A 19,150-nucleotide genomic window follows, 5' to 3' on the forward strand; every position below is an offset into this window, starting at 1 on the left:
GATTTCGAGGACGCTCAAGCTAAGCTTGCAGGTTACGTTGTTGGCAGTAAATCTCAGAGCTGGTACAAGGCTTGTGTGGAGCTCTGCCATGCTGCAGGGTGACTGGAGTGAGGATGCAGCAGGAAAGCGAGAGGTTGGGACTCCCATGGGTGGGCTGGGTTTGACCAGGGCAAATATTACAGCTTTGCTCCCATCCTGTAACCAGACTCCTCCAGCAAGACTCGGGTAAGAAAAGGTGACCTGGGAGCACAAGCAGGCTGCGGGCCGAGGAAGAGGCGAGGAGCAGGCACTCTTCAGGCTCTCGTGTCAGCTTTCCCTGAGCTCAGATTACTCAGGACAAGGTAAGACACACACTGCGGGCTGCAGCCATGGAGGTAAGCGGGCAGGGGAGGGGGCCATCTCCTCTCACATATCTGCAACTCGGCAAGTTTACAGCACAGGAAACACACTGGACAAAAGCTCTCTGTGCTGCAGGGACGCTGGTAAAGGATGCAGATGCAAAAGAATGGGGCGACTGGAGGAAAGATAAAGAGCAGCTGCGCCCCGCATCCCCTGCTACTGGGATACAAACCCCTCCCTAGGCAAGGCAGGAGGCAAACCCTCCCAGTTCCCTCTCCTGCAGCAGGAGGAGCGCTCTCACCTCGGTGTCTGTTAGTTGTCTTGTCAAACATCAGCATCGCATCATCCACCTGCAAAGAGAAGGGCTCTCATCAGATTATTGTATTGCCACGAGCATCCTCTGACACATTTGCACAGACCTTCCCGGGACTCCCCAGACCTGAGGGGATTAAGATAAGACCTCCTATCTCCATAAAGGCAAAAGGATGTGCACACACACGTCAGCTACCACAACCAGGCACTTCCCAGGCCACCACCAACATGGTCCCCCACCAGCCTAGGGCAGGTGCTGCTGAGCTGAGCCCCCTCAGCCCAGCCCCTGGCAGCAAGGACCCGCCTGCCTGCGGCTCCAGCCGGGGGGCAAGGAGCAGGGGGAAGGCATTGTTCCCAAATCCCGGCCTCAAAGGAGCGGAGAATTAAAGAGGGGGGAGAGAAGCAAAGCTGGAGAGGGGAGAGGAATAAGGGGCCTCCCAGCGACAGGGGAAGCGGAGGCCTCAGACAACAGAGCCTGCCTGGGAAAGCTGGGAAGCGCCCCTGCCCCCACCCCAGAGGAGCCTTTCCTCTAAGTGAGGTTTCCCACTGCTGGAGGCTGTAATTAGAGCAAATTTACTGCAAGGCCTGAGCAGGGCTGCCTTCCCGGGGGGAGGGGCGGCCGGCTCCCATCCCCCCGCCGGCCTGGGGCTGCTCTCCTCCCCGGCGAGCACATCATCACCGAGCGCAGCACCGCCTGGTGCCACTTTCCCCCCCCACGTCCTCCCGCCGGGTGCCGCCTCGCAGAGCCGCATCTGCACCGCTCCGCGGGTCAGGCCGAGCAGGGTTAAAATAGACACTTCAATCCCCTCCGTGTAAGCCCCAGTGTAAACCTGTCCCACTGACCCATCCCTCCTCTCTAATACCACTGCCTTAATCCGATTATGAAACTGGACGTGCAAGTGCTCAGGGGAGGAGGCAGCAGTCTCCAGCCAGCAGCTGCCCCGGCCCTTCCTCATCCTCCTCCTCCATGCAAGACAGCCGCCCCTGGGCAGGCAGCTCCGCGGGAGGATGGATTACTCCCATTCCTCATTCCCAGGCAGCATCTGCATCACTGCCTTCTCCAGAACTGCCCACCAGGGAGGGCAGAGCGCTGCCTGTACCCTGGAGCAGGCAGCCACTGGCTTTGCTGGTGGAGAGCCCACAGCCCCATCAGGGATAGGAGAGGGCTCCTGGCCTCAGCCCCCCAGGAAAAGGTGGGACATCCGGTGCCACCTCAGCGCCACGAGGATGGGAGGAGCGCTTGCTAACGTCTCCAATGCCACCATGAGCAGAGAGAGATAATCTCTGATGCCCTTGGGCTTGTCCAACACATCCACCTCAGGTGATAACAGACAGCCTGGCTCCTGCTCATCTCGTGCTCTTCCAGTCCCAGCTCAGCCTCTCTCAGCCAAGTCAACAGGCACCTGAGAAACACACCAGGCATGCAGCTGGAGCCATGTGGGGTGTAATACTGCACACAGACCCAAAGCAAACCTGATGTGGCTTCAAAATATTTCAAGTGTTACTGTCTGTTTGTTCATTTATAAGCTAGATCCATTCCTCCATCCAGATCACAAAAATGCTGGGCACGTAACTATCCTCCTCCCCAGTACACACTGGGAGAAAGCTGTGTCAACATCGCTCTGCAGCGGTGGCACTCCCAGTGACTTCAACTCAGGTAACTGGGCCCACAGACCTCCCATCCGATCATGATGGCAGATGGGCACAAGGAAGAAAAACCCAGCGTGGATGAGCATAGCCCAGCTGCTGACTTACTCTGTCCAACCAGCCCCAACAACAACCTCTTCTTTGCAGAGCCTGCAAAGTGGGAGCAACTGCAAGTGGCAGAGCCCTGCACGCATCCCCACACAAACCCACTTCCCACCAGCATCCCAGAGACAATGCATGGGCACTCCTTTATCCCAAACCACGCTCCATACACCAAGAGCTGCAGCCTCCCTCCATCTGAACCTTCTTCTAAGTTTCTGCTGGTGCGTCGAGATCAGGTGTCAGCACCCTAAACCGCACTCATCTTGCAAAATCATATTTACAGTAACACACACACTCTGAAAGCGGGTTCCTGGCATGAACTGAGTGTATGATAGACAGATATGTAAGTGTATACACACATAATATATGAATAGTCTTGCTCCACTCAACTCTAGAGTCTCAACTCTGCATATGGCTATAACTCCTTGGTTTTATTGCCAACAAAACCTACATGAGCATCTTCTCCTCTCCTTCCAAGGCAACAGGTGAGGAGAGTTGGGTGGTATCAGACAACACAGAGCCAGTGCTGTGAGGCAAATCGGGGACCTGCAACAAGGAGAGGTAGTGCTGGAGCCTACAAAGGCCAGTGGGACACTGCAGAGCCAGGAGAAAGGCCTCACCTGCATCCACAGGGAGCAAGCCATTTCCAGCACCCTGCCCAATGGGGTGCCCCAGATTGCCCCTAGCTCTTGCTAGGTGAAGGGATTCGGGACCAGCTGCTGCAGAGATTCCCGAGGCCCAGCACTACCAGACCCCTGCATGAAGCACTGAACACTAAGGTGATGGAGGTACCATGGCCGGTTCCCACCAAAGCCCAGACCCCGGCGGCCCCAGGCTGGGGGCAAGCCAGGCCTGCACCGACCCCACAGCCACATCCAGGCCTGAGTGGCAGCCCCCGGCCGGCTGCTATTGTGGCAGCGAACCGACACCCCCCCCCCAGCCGCGCCGAGCCCCAACAAAGGCGGCCGCCGGCGGGGCCGTCACCACGGCAACGGGCCCGCCAATAGCAGCTGCGGCCCGGATTAGCGCCGCGCACAAAGCCGCCCCGCTGCGCCCGCCCCGCCAGCGGCGGCGCCCTCACACGCACCGCAGCCTGCGCCGGCCTAAGGGAGGGACCGAGCCCCGGCGCGCCTCGGGGTGCGCGCCCGCAGCCCGGCACAAGCGAGGCACCGCCACACACCAACCACACCAAACCGCACCAACCAAACCGCACCAAACCACCGCCACACACCAACCACACCAAACCGCACCAACCAAACCGCACCAAACCACCGCCACACACCAACCAAACCGCACCAAACCAAACCGCACCACCACTGCCATACACCAACCAAACCAAACCGCACCACCACTGCCACACACCAACCAAACCAAACCAAACCAAACCACCGCCACACACCAGCCAAATCAAACCGCACCAAACCAAATTGCACCACCACACACCAACCAAACTGCACCAAACCAAACCACCGCCACACACCAACCAAACCACCACCACACATCACCCAAACCAAACCACCACCGGACACCAACCAAACCCAAACCACACCAAACCAAACCACCACCACACACCAACCAAATCACCACTGCACTCCAACCAAACCAAACCACCACCACACACAGTCGAAATCATCACTGCACACCAACCAAACCAAACCGCACCAACCAAACCAAACTACACCAAACCACCACCACACACTGACCAAACCAAACCAACCACCACCGCGCACCAACCAAACCAAACCACACCAAACCACCATCACACATCAGGGACTCTCCCGCAAGGAGCAAGCTCTCACAGCAAGACCCCTCCCGCACCAACTTTGTGCCCCTCTTGGTGCGGGACAGTGGTACTGCCATCCTGGCTCCCGCCTCAGAGGGACGCAGGGGGCCTGGGCTGAGGCAGGTTGTGAGGGACTGAGCGGGCACAGGGCAGGGGTGTGGTGGTGTGAAGGGTGGGAACAGGGGTATCTGGAGCAGGGATATCCGAGGCAGAGATAAGACAGGTCAAGTGCCCGAGAACTGGATGCACAAGTGAGGAGAACAGCACTGAAGAGTTCCAGAAACACCACCTGAGTTCATTTGTAGTGGGATTGGGAAATAACCTATGGTCATGACTGCACTTTAAAGGATTTTTTGCCGGGTGAATTGTCTTTCTTCCCATTCTCCCCCCTCCCCCTTAAATAAATATTTGTTTCAATTCCTCAAACAGAGTTAAAGCAGCAGATCATTTTCCTAGCAAACTGTTTAGCTCAGTGGTCAAGGCTCTCTCTCAGGGGGAGGTTTAACTTGCTGTCCAAGCCTTAACTATCCAACACTTGAAGTTAGAAGTTCAAGGTTTGCTCATTTTAAGGGCTGAAGCCTCTCCCCATGTTTAGCCATGAGGGTTAAAAACACCAAGGCAGACAGACGGGGTCCCAAGAGCACTGACTTGCTCTCCAGGTGGAACCTTCCCAAGGAACCCTACCACAGCAGACCTCTCTCCTTTGGCAGGTTATTTGGCTGCTCAGGGACAGCCACCACACCTGAGCCTTACACACAAGCTGCCCAGCATCACCTCCTCTCAGCTCTGTCTCCAGTGGCTCTCCCTAGCTTTGGAAAACCAAACGGGAGTGGAATAAAGATAAAGGCTTTGGCTCAGCAGAGGTAATGCATACAGAAGGTGAGGAAAGGTTTGTCCCTGGGAAGGAAGCTCTCCTAATCCCTCTTGGATCTGCCACTGCTGAGACCTCCTGCAGGCCAGGAGCAAGCAGCACCTTCCCGAGAGGAGGAGATGGACCCTTCCCAAACCAGCACCTGCTTTTGATGAGAGCAGTGTGGTGGTGACAGAATAAAACGTGACAGTCACATGTTGCAGAGACACTCCACCAGAGCGGCCCTCAGCCTAGCTGAAACATGAGGCATTTCACACCAAAACAGAGCACGCTTCGACCCACCCGGCCTTGGCCAAAAGGCCTGATGTGTTAAAATGTCTTGCTCTAATATCTTTAAATATTCCTGGGACTGTCACAGATGTCTGCAAAAGAGGAAGCCAATGAAAGCCTCATGTAGATTTAAAGTAAATAATGATGGTATTTCCAACCCAAGCCTGATGATGTCTGTTGGATGCACTTCCACAGGGGCAGATCTTGAAGAACGCTGTAAACATGCAAGCAAAGGCTGTGCAGAGATAGGCATCTTCCACCTGAACAGCAGCTAAAGGTGGCAGGGCCGGGCCTGTGAAGGACCATGGCAACACACTTGTAGCAAAATCAGGCAGAGGGATAACAACTGCTGAAACAGCTTCAACATGGGAAATACAAACCAAATGATCTAGAAGCGATCCAGTCGAGGGAGGGCACCGCGAGGCTCTCCCAGCTGCTTAAACAGGACAGGCTGATTGTGGGGCGTACACAGTGACCCAGGTGTGCTGCATGGCCCCAGGAGGACCCTCCTTACCCTGCTCTGCAGGCCCGACCCCAAAACTCTGGGAATGGGACTCATCCAAGGGACAGAGCCCGCTCCGTGCCACAGGTGAGCAGGACAGCCTGTCCAGGTGTCCCTGCCTGCTCTTGCACCGTGCTGTGGGCACCTGGCAAATATCAAATGAACCACTGAAGACCTGAATGACCATTACTGCTGCAGCATTTCTGGCTATCTGCCTACCAGATGCGGAGCACAGAGAACCCTTTGTTCCAGAGGCATTGTCACCACAAGCCAAACTGCCTACTGCCGCAAGAGAGGTGATCAGATTCCCCTTCTCCTCCCTTCCCCATCTGTTCATTGCAACCATGTTACGCGTGAGAATTTGCATAAATTGCCCTCTGATCTGTGGAAGAAAATCCAAAATCCAGTTTGGAAGCCCACAGCAGGTTGACAAGTAGCTAGAAAATTCCAGAGAGCAGCAGATTAAGGATTAATTCATTAACATTCCCCTGATCCAAAGCGGGGGAAATCGTGCCCGCTGTAAGCGCAGGAACAAGTCTTCCTTTAAAGAAATCCCCCAGCAGTCTCTGAAGGTTCTCCAATTAGTCAGCAGGGGAAACTTATTTCATATACCCAAGTCAACCACATCATTTTCCTGGCAGGTGCACATGAATATGCATTTGTGACACAAACCCTCATCAAACCCAGTGCCTCAGATACGGTGGTTTCCCCTTGTTTGGGACAGTACCAGAGCTGTTGCTCAAGTGAGATCTCAGAACCTGCCTCAGGCAAGCGGTCCAGAATCTGGACTGAGTATTAGATGGCAGCCTAAAGGTCAGAATCGTCCTCAGACCTCAGCAGATCTTTTTTCTTGTTTGCTTCTAGGATATTTTTAGAGAGCAGATCTCTCCGCGGGCATGATCTTGCCTCAGAGAGGCTGAGCTTTCCTGACCGACTCATCCACATCACCTGCAGGCCCAGGGAGGATGCAGGCTGGTTTAAAGCACTTCTCAAGCACCCTTGGAGCCACAACTGACGAGTGAGTCATGCAAAGACGTCACTGTGAGGTATACTTCTCGCACTGCTGCTTCATGAAATGCAAAAGCGCCCAAGAAAACCATGAGTTCAAACACCCAAACTGGGTCCAGACCCCATTTCTTCCAGTACTTCTGCATTTCTAGTTCCCAACAGGATCAACTTCTCTCCTAATGACAAACTAAAGACTGGCTGCACCAAGTGAGAGCAGAGGCTGACCTTGCCCAACACACTCCAAGGTACCAACAACAGACACCTTTGGAAGAAGACAAAAACAAGGCAAGGATATTACAACAGACCCCAGAGAAGTCCATCGTCTCCCAAGCCATTTGTGACTTGGGGACTTCCTGAACTCAAAGGGGTGTCTGTATATTTAACACTCCTTCCATGGATCTGTCCAATCCTTTTGGAGCCTATGCAAATTTCAGCAACAACATCCTGGGGCAAAGATTTCACATCTTTAATAAAGTCCATAACAAAAAGACCTTATTTGTTCTGAGCCTCCTATCTCACATTTTACTTTATCACAAAACCTCATCAGACCCAGCTGAAAAAGAAAGATGATCCAAGCTTTTTCAGTTATGATTTAAAGCAAATAACCTTGCTTACAAGATCAGAGACCCAATGGTCCAAAGCAATTTTATAGACAAACCCTTTCCCCCTAATAGAGAACTTGTTCCCACAGGTTGAAGCAGAAAACGGGGAAGCTGGGACCCGCGCTCCTCTGAGACACCCTCATACGTGTTGAACTAGACAGAGGACTAGCTGTGCCTGAGGTGGTAGGCACAAGACATCCTCCTCCTCCTCTCTTTCTGTTTCAGGTTTCAGCGAGGGTGGTAGCCTGAATGTAGACAGGCTGTTGAAACCCTTCCTTGTGCACTCTAAAGATCTCCAGCACCATCCAACTTAAGCCAAGAGACTTGGCTACACATACCGCAAATGCAAGTCTTTCCAGGACTTCTGTCCTACAGTTTAAAAGATAAGCTCCTTTAGAAAGCACGTCCATGGCCTTAGCTTGCATCTCAGAGAAATCTGGGATTTGGAGCCAGCAGTGTTTCCTAGAGATCCATCCCCCTATGTTCAAAGCCCTAGCAGCTGCACCTGACAAATCACAGCCAGCTCGAGAGCACTTCTCTCAATCACTGCACTAAAAAAACAAACCAAAAAACCCCCCAAACACTCCGTGTTTTCTTCCTCAGAAAACAGCCCATGTTTGTCAATCACAGTTGTAAGCAGAAAGAAAAAAGATGGGATCCTTCTTTGAAGCAGAGAAGCTCACACTGCTTCACCTTTTGTGCCTGCTAAAACCAAGTACTTTAATACGCAGAACTAGGGTGCCAGCATCTCCCTCTCCTCCCTCATCCCTCAAGTCATACTCCCGGGTTTCCTCCTCACAGTTTCATTTTTCTTCTGCAACTTCCATATTACGAAGCTGAGCGGAGGTTTTAGACACAGCGAGGAAAGAAAACAAAGCCAGGAGAGCAAGTGGAAATGCCAAAATGGAATAGCGAGGCTTGGGAATTCTGTTTTATGACACAGGAAACCATTTCATCTCCAGCCCAACCAAACTCCCATTTTTCTTCCTGCTAACGGACACACGAGGCACGTCGCTTCTGAGCCAAGATGCACTGACACCAGCTACCTTGGTAGACTTGGGAACTGCAGTTCACGGATTTGGACTGAAGAGAACATTATGATAATCTAATTTGACCTCATCTGTACTGCAGGCACAGCGCTTCCTCTCCTAATTCCTACAGCATGTGCATGCTTTCTGTCTGGACTAAAATGTAGTTTTCAAAAAGCATCTATCCTAATTTAAAGGCCTTAAGTGGTGGCAAATCTAACACGCACTTAGGCTTGTGGCCCCAGGGTTACCTACAAGATAACCTTCATGCACAACCCATTTAGCAGTCTGTACTCCCTTGTCCTTAGAAGCAGAGGATGATCTCTCCCTGAAGCCCAGGTCCAAACTGAGCTTGCCACTGGGTTCTCAAAGACTGACTAAAATCATTCCCAGAAACACAGTACTTTGATGTTGAGGAATCAAGATAGGATGACTTAGTGGTGCCTGCTCTCTCCTCTCTAAATCCTAAGTGTTCCTAAGCCTCTCTGGACAGGCAGGAGGAAAGGGGAATGTCTCCTCCTGCCACATCCTATAAAACTGTAGGGTACCTCAGAAGAGGGAACACAGACAAAGCCATTTCCTCAGAGTCTAAGTCCTCCAAGGGAATGCTTTAAAAGTCCACCCTTAACAATTCCTTTTCACACAGTTCCAGAATTCCAGAAGTAGTACTGGCCCAAACAGCTTGGAAAATATCTTCTCAATCAGGATAACGTGACTGAAGCTTCACCACCTCTCACTTAAAGATGAAGACCACAGAATCAGGTGCCAAGAGTACCTCTGAAGAAGGGATCCCAGGAGGCCTCTGAAAGCTAGGAGGCCCTCGAGTATCGTGAACATACACCAAAAGAGCCTATGTATCAAAATCATGCTCTCCAGGAGTCACATCTGAGCCCATCATTCTCAGCCTTACCAGAGTGGTGCATTCAGAGCTCAGAACCCCACTGCTGATGGCCACAGAGGCTTCCCTCTGAAACACACCTTCCCCCTGGTCCTGCTCATCATCCATGCAGAGCTACCAACTGGAAAGCAAGCATGTCTCAGGCAACAGTTCTGGCCTTTGGTGAATTATCTGAGGCTTAGCCTGGAAGCTGGTTAAAGGCCAGGAAGGGTGGTTGATACAAGAGCTCCATGGAGTCTCTCCTCAGCTGAAGTGTCCAGACGAGTCAGGAAACTGCCCCAAACACAGAGATTCAATCAGCCCAGCCCTGGAAACTCCCCAGAGCCAAGAGGCCACCTGCATCAGCCTCATGCAGACCGTGAGCCCTGGATGTGTTCAGGATGCTGGCTCTTCAGCAATGAATTGCACTGAGCTATGCAGAACTCCCTTCTGCCCAGGCCCCAAGAAAACAATCTGACACAACCAGTTCTTGCCAGTCTTCTGACGTCAGGACAGCTTTCAGCACATGACCATTAAACTAGAGGAAGACAGCAGCATGACACCCCACAAGAACTGGAAAGTACTTCTCAAAGTAGAGCAACTGTAACCACTTGTAAACAGCGCTACATAACATGCTTCTGCTTCAAATTAGCACAGGTACAGGAAGGTGAAAAGGAGATTAAGCCCAAGACACTTTGTTTTCCTACCAAACACATCCACCAGCAGCATAGGAGCACATGCAAGTCAAACCAACAATCTGCAGACTACAGAGACACATGGACACCACCACCTTTAGCAGTGACGCCTTCAGCAACACCATGTAAAAGCTCCTGGGGACACAACAGAAGTTGCTTGTTTCTCATAGAAAACAAAACCACACAAAGCCAATGACTAGCAAACATGGGGCTACGTGAGTACATCTGCTATTGCCACTTACTCTTAGGACTGAACAGAAAAACAAAGGAGTCCCACTTTGCACTCATGATCATGTACCACGACATGCAGATTTGACTTCAGAAGCTGAACAAAGGTACCGAGCAAACGCTTGTTCCAAACTTTCTGCCCCAAAGTTTCAACAACATGGCAAACCCAGTTACGAAACCCCATTTCACCAGCTAATTAATGTGCCCTAACGTCACAGCACCTTTTTGCAATCTTCTTTCAGAAGCAAATTAATACCAAAGCCTTCATCCCTTACACACTGCAGTTCCCTCCGCATCCATGATGCTACATCCTGGCCAGATTACCACCCATCAAACTGTGTTCTGCCCCCACTGGCCAGGCAGGGAGGTCCCAACAGCTACAGAATCCACCACTTCCTTCCCCAAACAGCAAACCCATGGACACCACCACCGAACAACAGTGAAAGAGTCACGATTTCCTGTCCCAGAGGTGACCACACACAGCATTCGAGTTCAGTGATCCCCTTCAGTTCCTAATCCCATTAGAAATCTTGGGATCCTTCAGTCTAATTCTGAGAATGGCCTTGGGGATGCTCACAACCTCCTAATGCAGCTGAAAGGCCAAGACTGAGACCCCTTCTCTCCTCCAATTCGGTCCCAATTTACGGTTTGCACACCTGGCTGTCATGGATCATGGCACAAGTGACTTCCACCCACAGAAGCCCACCCTCCCCAAGCCATCAGCTGGCACAGAAGAACCAGACCAACACAAGGGACAGCCATAGCACCAAACTTTCTCCAAACATCCAAAACTAACATCACCACTTGCCCAAGACTCAGCATAAGTTTCAGGTCCAAAAGGCTTACTTTTAATAAAGGATAACTGAAACATCAATCACAAGGTTTCGAATTAGAAACAGGCCAAAACTTCACAGATTTGATGCTGCAGCTGCTCTGTTAGGAGTGTCTACAAATCTGCCTCCAGTGTTTGAACAAAGTGTAAATTTGGGGGCTACAGGAGGCCTCTGGGTAGGGAAGAACTGGAAAACCATTTCTCTTAGCCCAGGTTCTACCGACTCCAGGAACAAGCACAGACTCTTTGCTTCAAATCACCACAGGGCAGGAGTCACTGGCTGTAGCCCGAACAAAGACATGGCAGCACCCAGTGTCTGTAACTGACCTTCAATCTACTTAACCCCATGCAAAAGACTTGCAAGCTCCTAATCCCACCTCCGCAGAGGTTCAGGAAACTCCTTTCTGCCCCAGAACGTAACAGCTTTGATCCAACAGCGCTCAAGAGACTTACCTTCCCAAACTGCTCGAAATACTGTTTCACATCCTCCACAGTAGTGTTCACGGACAGACCACCCACAAATATCTTCTTCGTTCGGGTCACCATCTGGAAAAGGGAAGGACAGGAATTCACCGATTAAACCCAGAGCGAGCAGAGAACGAGATTCAAAAGGCCACTAACCCCCCTGCACTGACAGGAAGTGCCTGCCCTGTTACTGCAGCTGAGCATCCACCTTCTTGAAGCCCTCTGGCCAAACACTGCTGGCAGACCTGTCCCAAGTCAGAGCCCAACTCGTGCTCTCACGCTCACACCACCCCATCGTGCTTGCCAGCACCAAGCCACCTCCTCATCAGACAGCACGTTTCCAGCCTCTCTCCTCGCTAACCTGCTGCTGCTCCCTTGGCATCTTGACACCACTGCAAATGCAAGGGGCAGGACTGTCCACATGCCAGCCTCCTCCAGGCTCCCCCAGAGATTCCTGCTCTGTTTCCCATAGTGGAGGGACAGGCAGAAGGCCTGCAGCACAGACAGGCTTCCCCAGGCTTTGCCCTTCCTAGCTCACATATCACATAGCATCCACTGTCGAATAAAATAAGCTTCATTTCACACCCATTCCTCAGTCACTTAAATGGAGGTTAGTCAACTCCCAGTTAAATCTCTTTTGCCTTTGCAAGAAGGTAAAGAGAAGATCCCTCTGCCACTTGTCACTTGCAGCTGGGACAAGGAAGAACACTAACTACCCAGAGAGGGGCCACTGCTACCCGGCTGAGGCACACCGACATCCTTTGAACCAGCTCTCCAGCTGCATCCTCCCCTTAGCTGCTTGGCTACACCCCTGCTCTCAGAGGAACACATGGTCCTAATTACCCCAAGGAGCATAGGGCTAATCCGCAGCAATTCCCTGGCTTGGAGACCAGCCCGTTCTAACACTAAAGCACCTTCTGTCACCAAACTGCTTAATGGAATTAACCCAATTCCTACCATGTGCTTCCTGGCTCCAGTTACTTGGGATACCTGCTCACCAATTGTTCTCAGTGCCTGAACCCCTTACTTCCCTCCCATCCTCTTCCCTCTCTGCTTCTCAATACTGTTTGTCCCCAGTTCTTTCTCTCCTGACAGCGCTTGGAACAGAGACTCTAAACTTTAAAACTCTGATCCAAGGGCAAAGTTAAAGGGAGACCCAAAGCCTGAAGGCAGTGTCCAGCCTGCTGCTGGCTCCCCAGATAAAAGCTTCTAGCTGCACGCCTGGAAAAAGTTCCTGCAACTGCTCATTTCACTGCCAGAGCCTCCTGTAGGAGGTCAGACACCAAACTCCTGCCTTTTCCAGTGCTGAAGCACACAAGGCTATTCCACAACATGAAATCCTCCTCCCTGTCCCTGCCATACACCTATTCATGCACATGTGTATACACATAACCCCCTTCCTCCTGTATCATACTGCATCATGGGGCTGTTCCGGATCTCTTAAGGTCTGAAACTTCCAGGCACTGGCTGCAACCTCAGAAGGATGAGTTCCACCCTGCTCAGCATTTATTTCATCAGCTCTAACTACTGCATCCTAAAGTACAATAGAGGGGCCTCCTGGTTCCCCCAGTGCCACGCTGCAAGCCTGACAGGAGCACACCACAGCACAGGACACCAAACTGCTCCTGCTCCAGGTGGGTCCTGAGCAAACCCCAGGGAGCAATTCCATTGCATGCAGGGGTAACCCTGCACAGAGGGACAAGATCTACCACCCTCTGGGGTGGCAAGGGCTGCCCGCAGTGCTTACCTTGGGCTGTGCTCGGCGGGGGAACGCTACCTTCGGGTCAATCTGAAAGAGATGATGGGAATAAGATGTGAACACGGTTTTACTGCCTATTTACAGGCACAGGGTTCCCTCAAGCACACGGCTGTCTCTACCCACGTGGCACCTTGCTAAAACCCCAGAGGATCTACCTGATGTGCATAAAATGAAGCTGGCTGCAGACATCTTTCCTTCGCAGTAAGGTATAATCCACGGAGACTACAAGTCCCAGCATGCAGCGGTCTGTCTCCAGCTGAGCGCTGGCCAGACGCACCCGAGAGCCCATCACATGCTGGGATTAACAGCTTTGGCTGCACCCTCCCGCTCAGCCTGCCCCGGGCACCCTGCACCACCGGCCTCACATTAAAAGTGCTTTCTTTTGCCTTTTTGCTCTCCCCCTTCACTCCCCCTGCAAGTACAGAGCTCACCTGGGTACTAACAGAACAGAAACGAGGCAGCGCACAAAAATCCCAACATTTCATCCCACAAAACACAGGGTGAAGCCATAAAAGAGCAGCCAGGACAGCACCCATTACCCCAGGGGGGCCAGAGCCCCCCGCCTGCGGGCGCAGGGCAGCGTGCTGCCCCTGTCCCCAGCCTGCACCACACACAATGCCGCGCTGCCTCCCTCCATTGTGCCTGTGCAGCTCCTCCGTGCACCCGCTGGGGCCGCAGCCGCCGGCCCCACACCGCCATGCAGGTGCCTTTTGCTGGGCTCAGCACCGAGGAGCGTATGGCCGCGCCAGCCTCACACCACCAGCACCACAAAAGCAGGGACAACACTCATGCAGCTGCAAGCCAAATACCCACAAAGCCTCCTCTCCTCAGCCACCACCTTTCTTTATAGCCTATTTTTACAGCAACTCCTGTAAAGTTACATCACATCGGGGATGATCCAGACCTACAAATCAGCTTACCAAGACCTGTGTTAAAGGCAGGTCTGGCTCATCCCTGCACTTGGACAAGCTGCAGCTGGGAGGGCAGCCTGGAGCATTGTCCCATCTGCCCGGCAGCTCAATCAGCCCAAAAAGAAGCTGTGTTTCTCCAGCTCCTCTCGTTGCTTTGTTCAGCTTTCCAGCCTGGCCGCCCTCCCGTCCCGCATCCTTTCACTTGTCACACAACCCGGGAGGAGCTCAGCCTCCCTGCACCCTTCCACCAGCTTCCCTCCCTGCCTTCCCCACCTCCATCCTGACTCACAGCCTACAACATAAATAAACCCCGTAAGTAAGTAAACAGAGGCAAAAGCGAAGAGCACAAATAAACTCAAAAATAAACCTCCCTCCCCTTGCTCAGCACACCCTCCCCTCCGCTGCCTCCCTGGGGCACCTGAACCTCCGTCCCTCCCCTCCCCTCACACACCCCCATCACCGCTTCCTGCCTGGTGCAGACACCCACAGCGAATTGTGAGGACAGGGGACGGCAGGAGACCAGGAGGTTGATGGCAGATAATAAGCAAAAACAATAATCTACTGTCTTTTACTTCTCAGCCAGTGTCATTCAGCTCCTGCCAATAAGATGCTTTCATACTCAGCAATGCTAAGCTCAGCCTCATTTTCTCATTACCCTGAGTGTGATCAACTGGGCAGAGATAACGTGTCCTCCTGGCTGGAGGGAGCAGGCAGTCATTGCACAAATTCTTCTGCACAACCAGCTATTGTTGCAGGTAGAGGGAGACCAGGCGGCCCACTGCAGGGGCAGCCCTGGGAACACGCAGAGGGGAGCGAGTTCAGTGCCAGACTCAAGTTACTCAAACTGGACTGCTCCTCGGTGCTTGGAGTCTTTCTAATTAAAGGAAAAGCGCTGGTACCTTGTTCCCTCCTTTCTGGTGTTAAAACAAATAGCCCTGGAGGAGTTGTGTTTCAGTGTCACCCACTGACGTCATGGATCCCTTTGACAAACCTAGATAGAAATCTGCTAAGATCAGAAGAGCATTCAGAACTGCTCAGATTGTATCCAAAAAAAACCCAAAACCCTGAGACCAGGCTGCAGTGAGTGGGAGTCACTTGAGCTCAAACTGCTTCCACTTCACCCCACAAGACTCTGGGGAGGAGGCATCCCACTGATGTCGCAGGTGTACCAGCGAGCCAGCCAGGCTCCTCCATAACACTCTTCAGGCACCTACAGCACCATTTAATAGCTCAGGTCACGTAATTCCTGCGTTAACCCAGCTGGTGTCAGTGCCCCAAAGCAGGGGGAGCAGAGGGAAGGACCTGCAAGACCTCAGGACTGGGTCTGTTCATTCATCACACCTCCAGTCCCTTCATTCTGTTGCCTGCACTGCTCCCTGCACCACAAAAGATAAACCCAGCAAAAACTCAGCAACAAAGAACCACCAGGACGGCCCAGCACTGCCAAGCCCGCTCTTCCCCAGCACATAAAGGAGCAGCTCAAGGCAATGGCCAGCTGCAGCTTTACAAAGTCACACAAATCTTTTACCTTGAGCCTGCAAAAACAATTCTCGCACCAAGCATTTTCACCAATAACCCTGTAGGCTCCTGTTATCTGGCTTACAAACAAAGAGAAGGCTGATAAGCACAAGGTTTCCCCAGAGAATCAGGCCAACAGCCCTTGTTAGGGTAGGAAGAACCAGAAAACAATGAAGCAACAAGTTGGGCAGACACTGTCTATCAAGCGCTGCCTGCCAGAAGGCACCAAGCCTGGAGAGAAGGCTGTCCTTTCAGGACACCGGCCTTTTCCTGCGAAGTTTCATGAAACCCTAAATTAGGGTTCAGATGAGTTTGTGTCATTTAACCCATGACTCCCAGCAGAGCCTTTCAGCTCAGTGTTTGGAAGCTCCCCGCGGTACCACAAGACCGACCTCTCACCAGGCAAAACACCCCAAAACATCTGACCCGGCCGAAAACCACGCTAAATACAAAATCAAAGGGAAGAGGGGGAGAGGATGGAAGTTCCTAACAAAGGAAGGGCCCTGGTGAGACTGCCCCATTCTCTCTGGGGCAGCGGCAGGGCGAGCGGAGCAGACGCAGATGGGAATTTCAATGGCCGGTCCCCACGCGCCCTGCGCCACGAGGCCCTTCTGTTCCTCGGCAGCGCCCGCCCGGCCCTCCCTGCCTCGTGGGCTGCAGTTCAGGGAGAAGAATGGAGCCCATGGGCTCCGGCCTGCTCCTGGCCCCAAAAACGCTTTTGGGATTCATGCTACAATGGATATCCATCACTTGCCTTTCCAAGAGGGGTCTATGCCAGCCCACAGACTCATGACGGGACTGGCTCAGCAGACACCATGTTTACACAGGATAGTGCAGAAAAAAAAGAAAGGAAGAGAAAAAAAGCAAGCCCTGGGCCCTCCTCAAAAGACTTCACCATAACCCTCCCCCAGAGCAAAACTCACTTTACATCACTCCTGAAAGGAGGAGGGCTGTGAGTCCTGAGGACCCAGCCTGGGCCAGGAAGGCTGGGGTAGGTTTAACCGGGAGCTCCCGTGGGGAGGAAGGACCTGTGCACATCAAAGGGAGCGATCCAGGCAGTTAAACAGGAACAGACATAAATCTCCCTGCAACTCACGCCGTAAACCCTACGGAAGGGGGTCTCGCTCTCCCGCCCTCTCCCTTCTGCCAAGATAAAGGCTGGACGCCCGAGCCACGCGCTGCAAGAAATAAAGTTGCTCACTTGGACTCCTTGGCAGCCCGTGCCTGGAGCCAGAACATCTGCCCTCACCATGCCACCCCCCCGCGGCGCCCCCCGCTCCCCCATCCCTACCCTCACCTTCACCCCAGGGCAGCAATAAGGAAAAGGAATTCAGGGGCAGGCAAGTCACTAAAAGTAAAGAGAAGGGACCTCCCACTCAGACACCTCACCCCCACCCCCAAAACAGCCTGCACATCTCCCGTGCAGCCACAGATTTACAAGGCAGGACCGGGCATGATACGCCACCAATCCACAGAGCCACCAAAATCTCCCTGCTGGCCCAGCCGGGGCTCCCAGTCAGCCCCCACTTGCAGAGCAAGGGCTGGAGTTGCAGCCACTCCAAGAGGCCAGTGGTAGCCCGCAAGGGCGGGTGCTGGCCACATCGGAAACAATAAAGTCCTGAATCTCCACGACCGTTACAAAAACTTCACTGGGGGGAAACCACGGCAGGGTCCTGAGGCAGCAGCACGAAGGGTCTCTGCCGAGGGCACAGGCCACCATGGCCGGGGGAAGCAGAGCCTGGGCACTGAGGAGCAGCACCCCTGGGGAGGGAGCTGTGCTCAGCAGCACATGGGGGAAGGGGCGGCTCCCGTTCATGCAAACACAACCGCATCCATTTCCCACTGTGAACCCCAAAAGCGCTCAGGTATCCCAGATCCCAGAGAGCCACGGTCACTCCTTAGAGGGGCAGGAGGAAAACTATAAGCAGTACGCACAGACCCGCATCAGCACATCGGCCCCGGGCCGGCAGCAAGCGCGGCTCGGGCGGCAGCCAGTACCCGCCGGTGAGCGGGACAGAGAAAGGACCAATTGATCCGTATCAGGAACCGATAGTTTACAACCTCTAACTGGAAATCAAACACCGCAATCAACGGCTGCTCCGAACACAGCCGCTCTGCCGGCAAATGCACCCCTGAGATGAGAGAAGTCATCTCACCGTCTTGGAGTCCAGTTCATGTCTGGATTGGGCCAGGACCTTGTCGACGCCAGCCTGGTCCATGAACGTGACGAACCCGAAGCCCCTGAGCCCCGCAGCCCGGGCAGGAGAGGGGATGCGGAGAGAAGAGAGAAAGTTGGTTAAAGTGGCGGCCGGGCCGCGGCGGGGGCGAAGGGAGGCGCGGGCCCGGCCTCTCACCTGGATCTCTTTGTCAGCGGGTCCCGCATCACCAGGCACTCCTTCACCTCGCCGAACTGGCTGAAGTACTCCCGCAAGCCCTCTGCAAGCACAGCGCCCACCGTGGGTGTCCCGGCCCGGCCCCCGCCGCCCCCACCGGGCTCGGCCCGGCCCCGGCCCCGGCCCCGCCACCCCCGGCCCCGGCGGCAGGTGCGGGTCCGCCGCGGCGCTCACCTTGCGTGGTCTGCCAGCTCAGTCCCCCGATGAACATCTTGCTGCGGGAGGAAGGGGAGAGCCGTGAGCGGGGCCGCGCCGGGGGGCCGCGGCGCCCCGCGGGGGTGGTGGTGGTGGCGGCGGCGGCGGCGGGGCCGGGCGGGGAGGGGAGGGCGCGGATCGGCCATGTTGGCAGCGGCACTGCCGCCGCCGCGGCTGCCCGGGCCGGGCGGCCGGGTCCAGGGGGAGGGGGCGGCCAAGGCCGGGGCCTGGGGGGGGAGGAGGAGGGAAAAGGTTGGGGGGGAGGCGGTGGGGGCGGCCGCCGCGGCGGTACCAGGGGTCGTGCGGGGAGTCCGGGGAGGCGAGGCCGGGCTGGCTGCCGTCTGTCTCCATTCGGACCTCTTCTCCCTGCGAGGAGCGGCGCCGCACTCCCGGGGCAGATGAGCGCTGGAAAAGGGGCCGGACGGACAGGCCATGCTGCCCCCTCCCCCGACCCCTCTCCGCCGGGCGGGGAGGGAGCGAGGGAGGAGGGCCCGGCGGGCACAACCTGCCCGGCTCCTCCCACCCCCGCCGGCCCGCCGGCCGCCCTGCGCATAAAACCCGCCGGCGGCGCCGGGGCCGAGCGCCGGGAGCCGCGCCCGCACCGCGCTGGGGGAGCGCGCCCGGGCACGGCGGCGGCGGTGGGAGCAGAAGCAGCAGCAGCCCGGGAGCCCGCGGACGCTTTGTCCCCGGCCGCGCCGCCCGCACCTGCCCCGGGGCGGCGGACAAAGGGCGGCGGGCGCAGCTCCCGGCGCGGCGATGCCGGAGCCAGGCCCGACCCCGTGTGCTCGGGCTCGCCGCGGCGGACCCCGGACA

At 54.6% G+C, this 19,150-nt stretch overlaps 1 protein-coding gene across 3 annotated transcripts in view; it reads right to left on the bottom strand.

The window, feature by feature from the left end:
* MSI1 (musashi RNA binding protein 1) overlaps positions 1–18,836 on the bottom strand; it is a 30,680-nt gene extending 11,844 nt beyond the window's left edge. For 2 of the 3 annotated variants that reach the window (XM_061370592.1, XM_061370591.1), the window contains exons 1-7: positions 18,630–18,836; positions 18,317–18,357; positions 18,104–18,185; positions 17,906–17,990; positions 13,309–13,350; positions 11,550–11,642; positions 641–689 (exon numbers count right to left, since the gene is read on the bottom strand). In XM_061370592.1, coding sequence (XP_061226576.1) covers positions 641–689; positions 11,550–11,642; positions 13,309–13,350; positions 17,906–17,990; positions 18,104–18,185; positions 18,317–18,357; positions 18,630–18,688 — 451 coding nt within the window. In that variant the 5' untranslated portion in view covers positions 18,689–18,836. Of the gene's footprint in view, positions 1–640; positions 690–11,549; positions 11,643–13,308; positions 13,351–13,475; positions 13,896–17,905; positions 17,991–18,103; positions 18,186–18,316; positions 18,358–18,629 lie in introns of those variants that run through there. The other variant, XM_061370593.1, reaches the window with a different exon arrangement.
* Positions 18,837–19,150: the final 314 nt, after the last annotated feature.

The sequence above is a fragment of the Neopsephotus bourkii genome, unplaced genomic scaffold (genome assembly GCF_033783945.1).
Source record: "Neopsephotus bourkii isolate Nb327-2 ecotype Australia unplaced genomic scaffold, CSIRO-AGI_Nbou_v1 NB_1542, whole genome shotgun sequence".
In the NCBI taxonomy this organism is placed as follows: Eukaryota; Metazoa; Chordata; class Aves; order Psittaciformes; family Psittacidae; genus Neopsephotus; species Neopsephotus bourkii.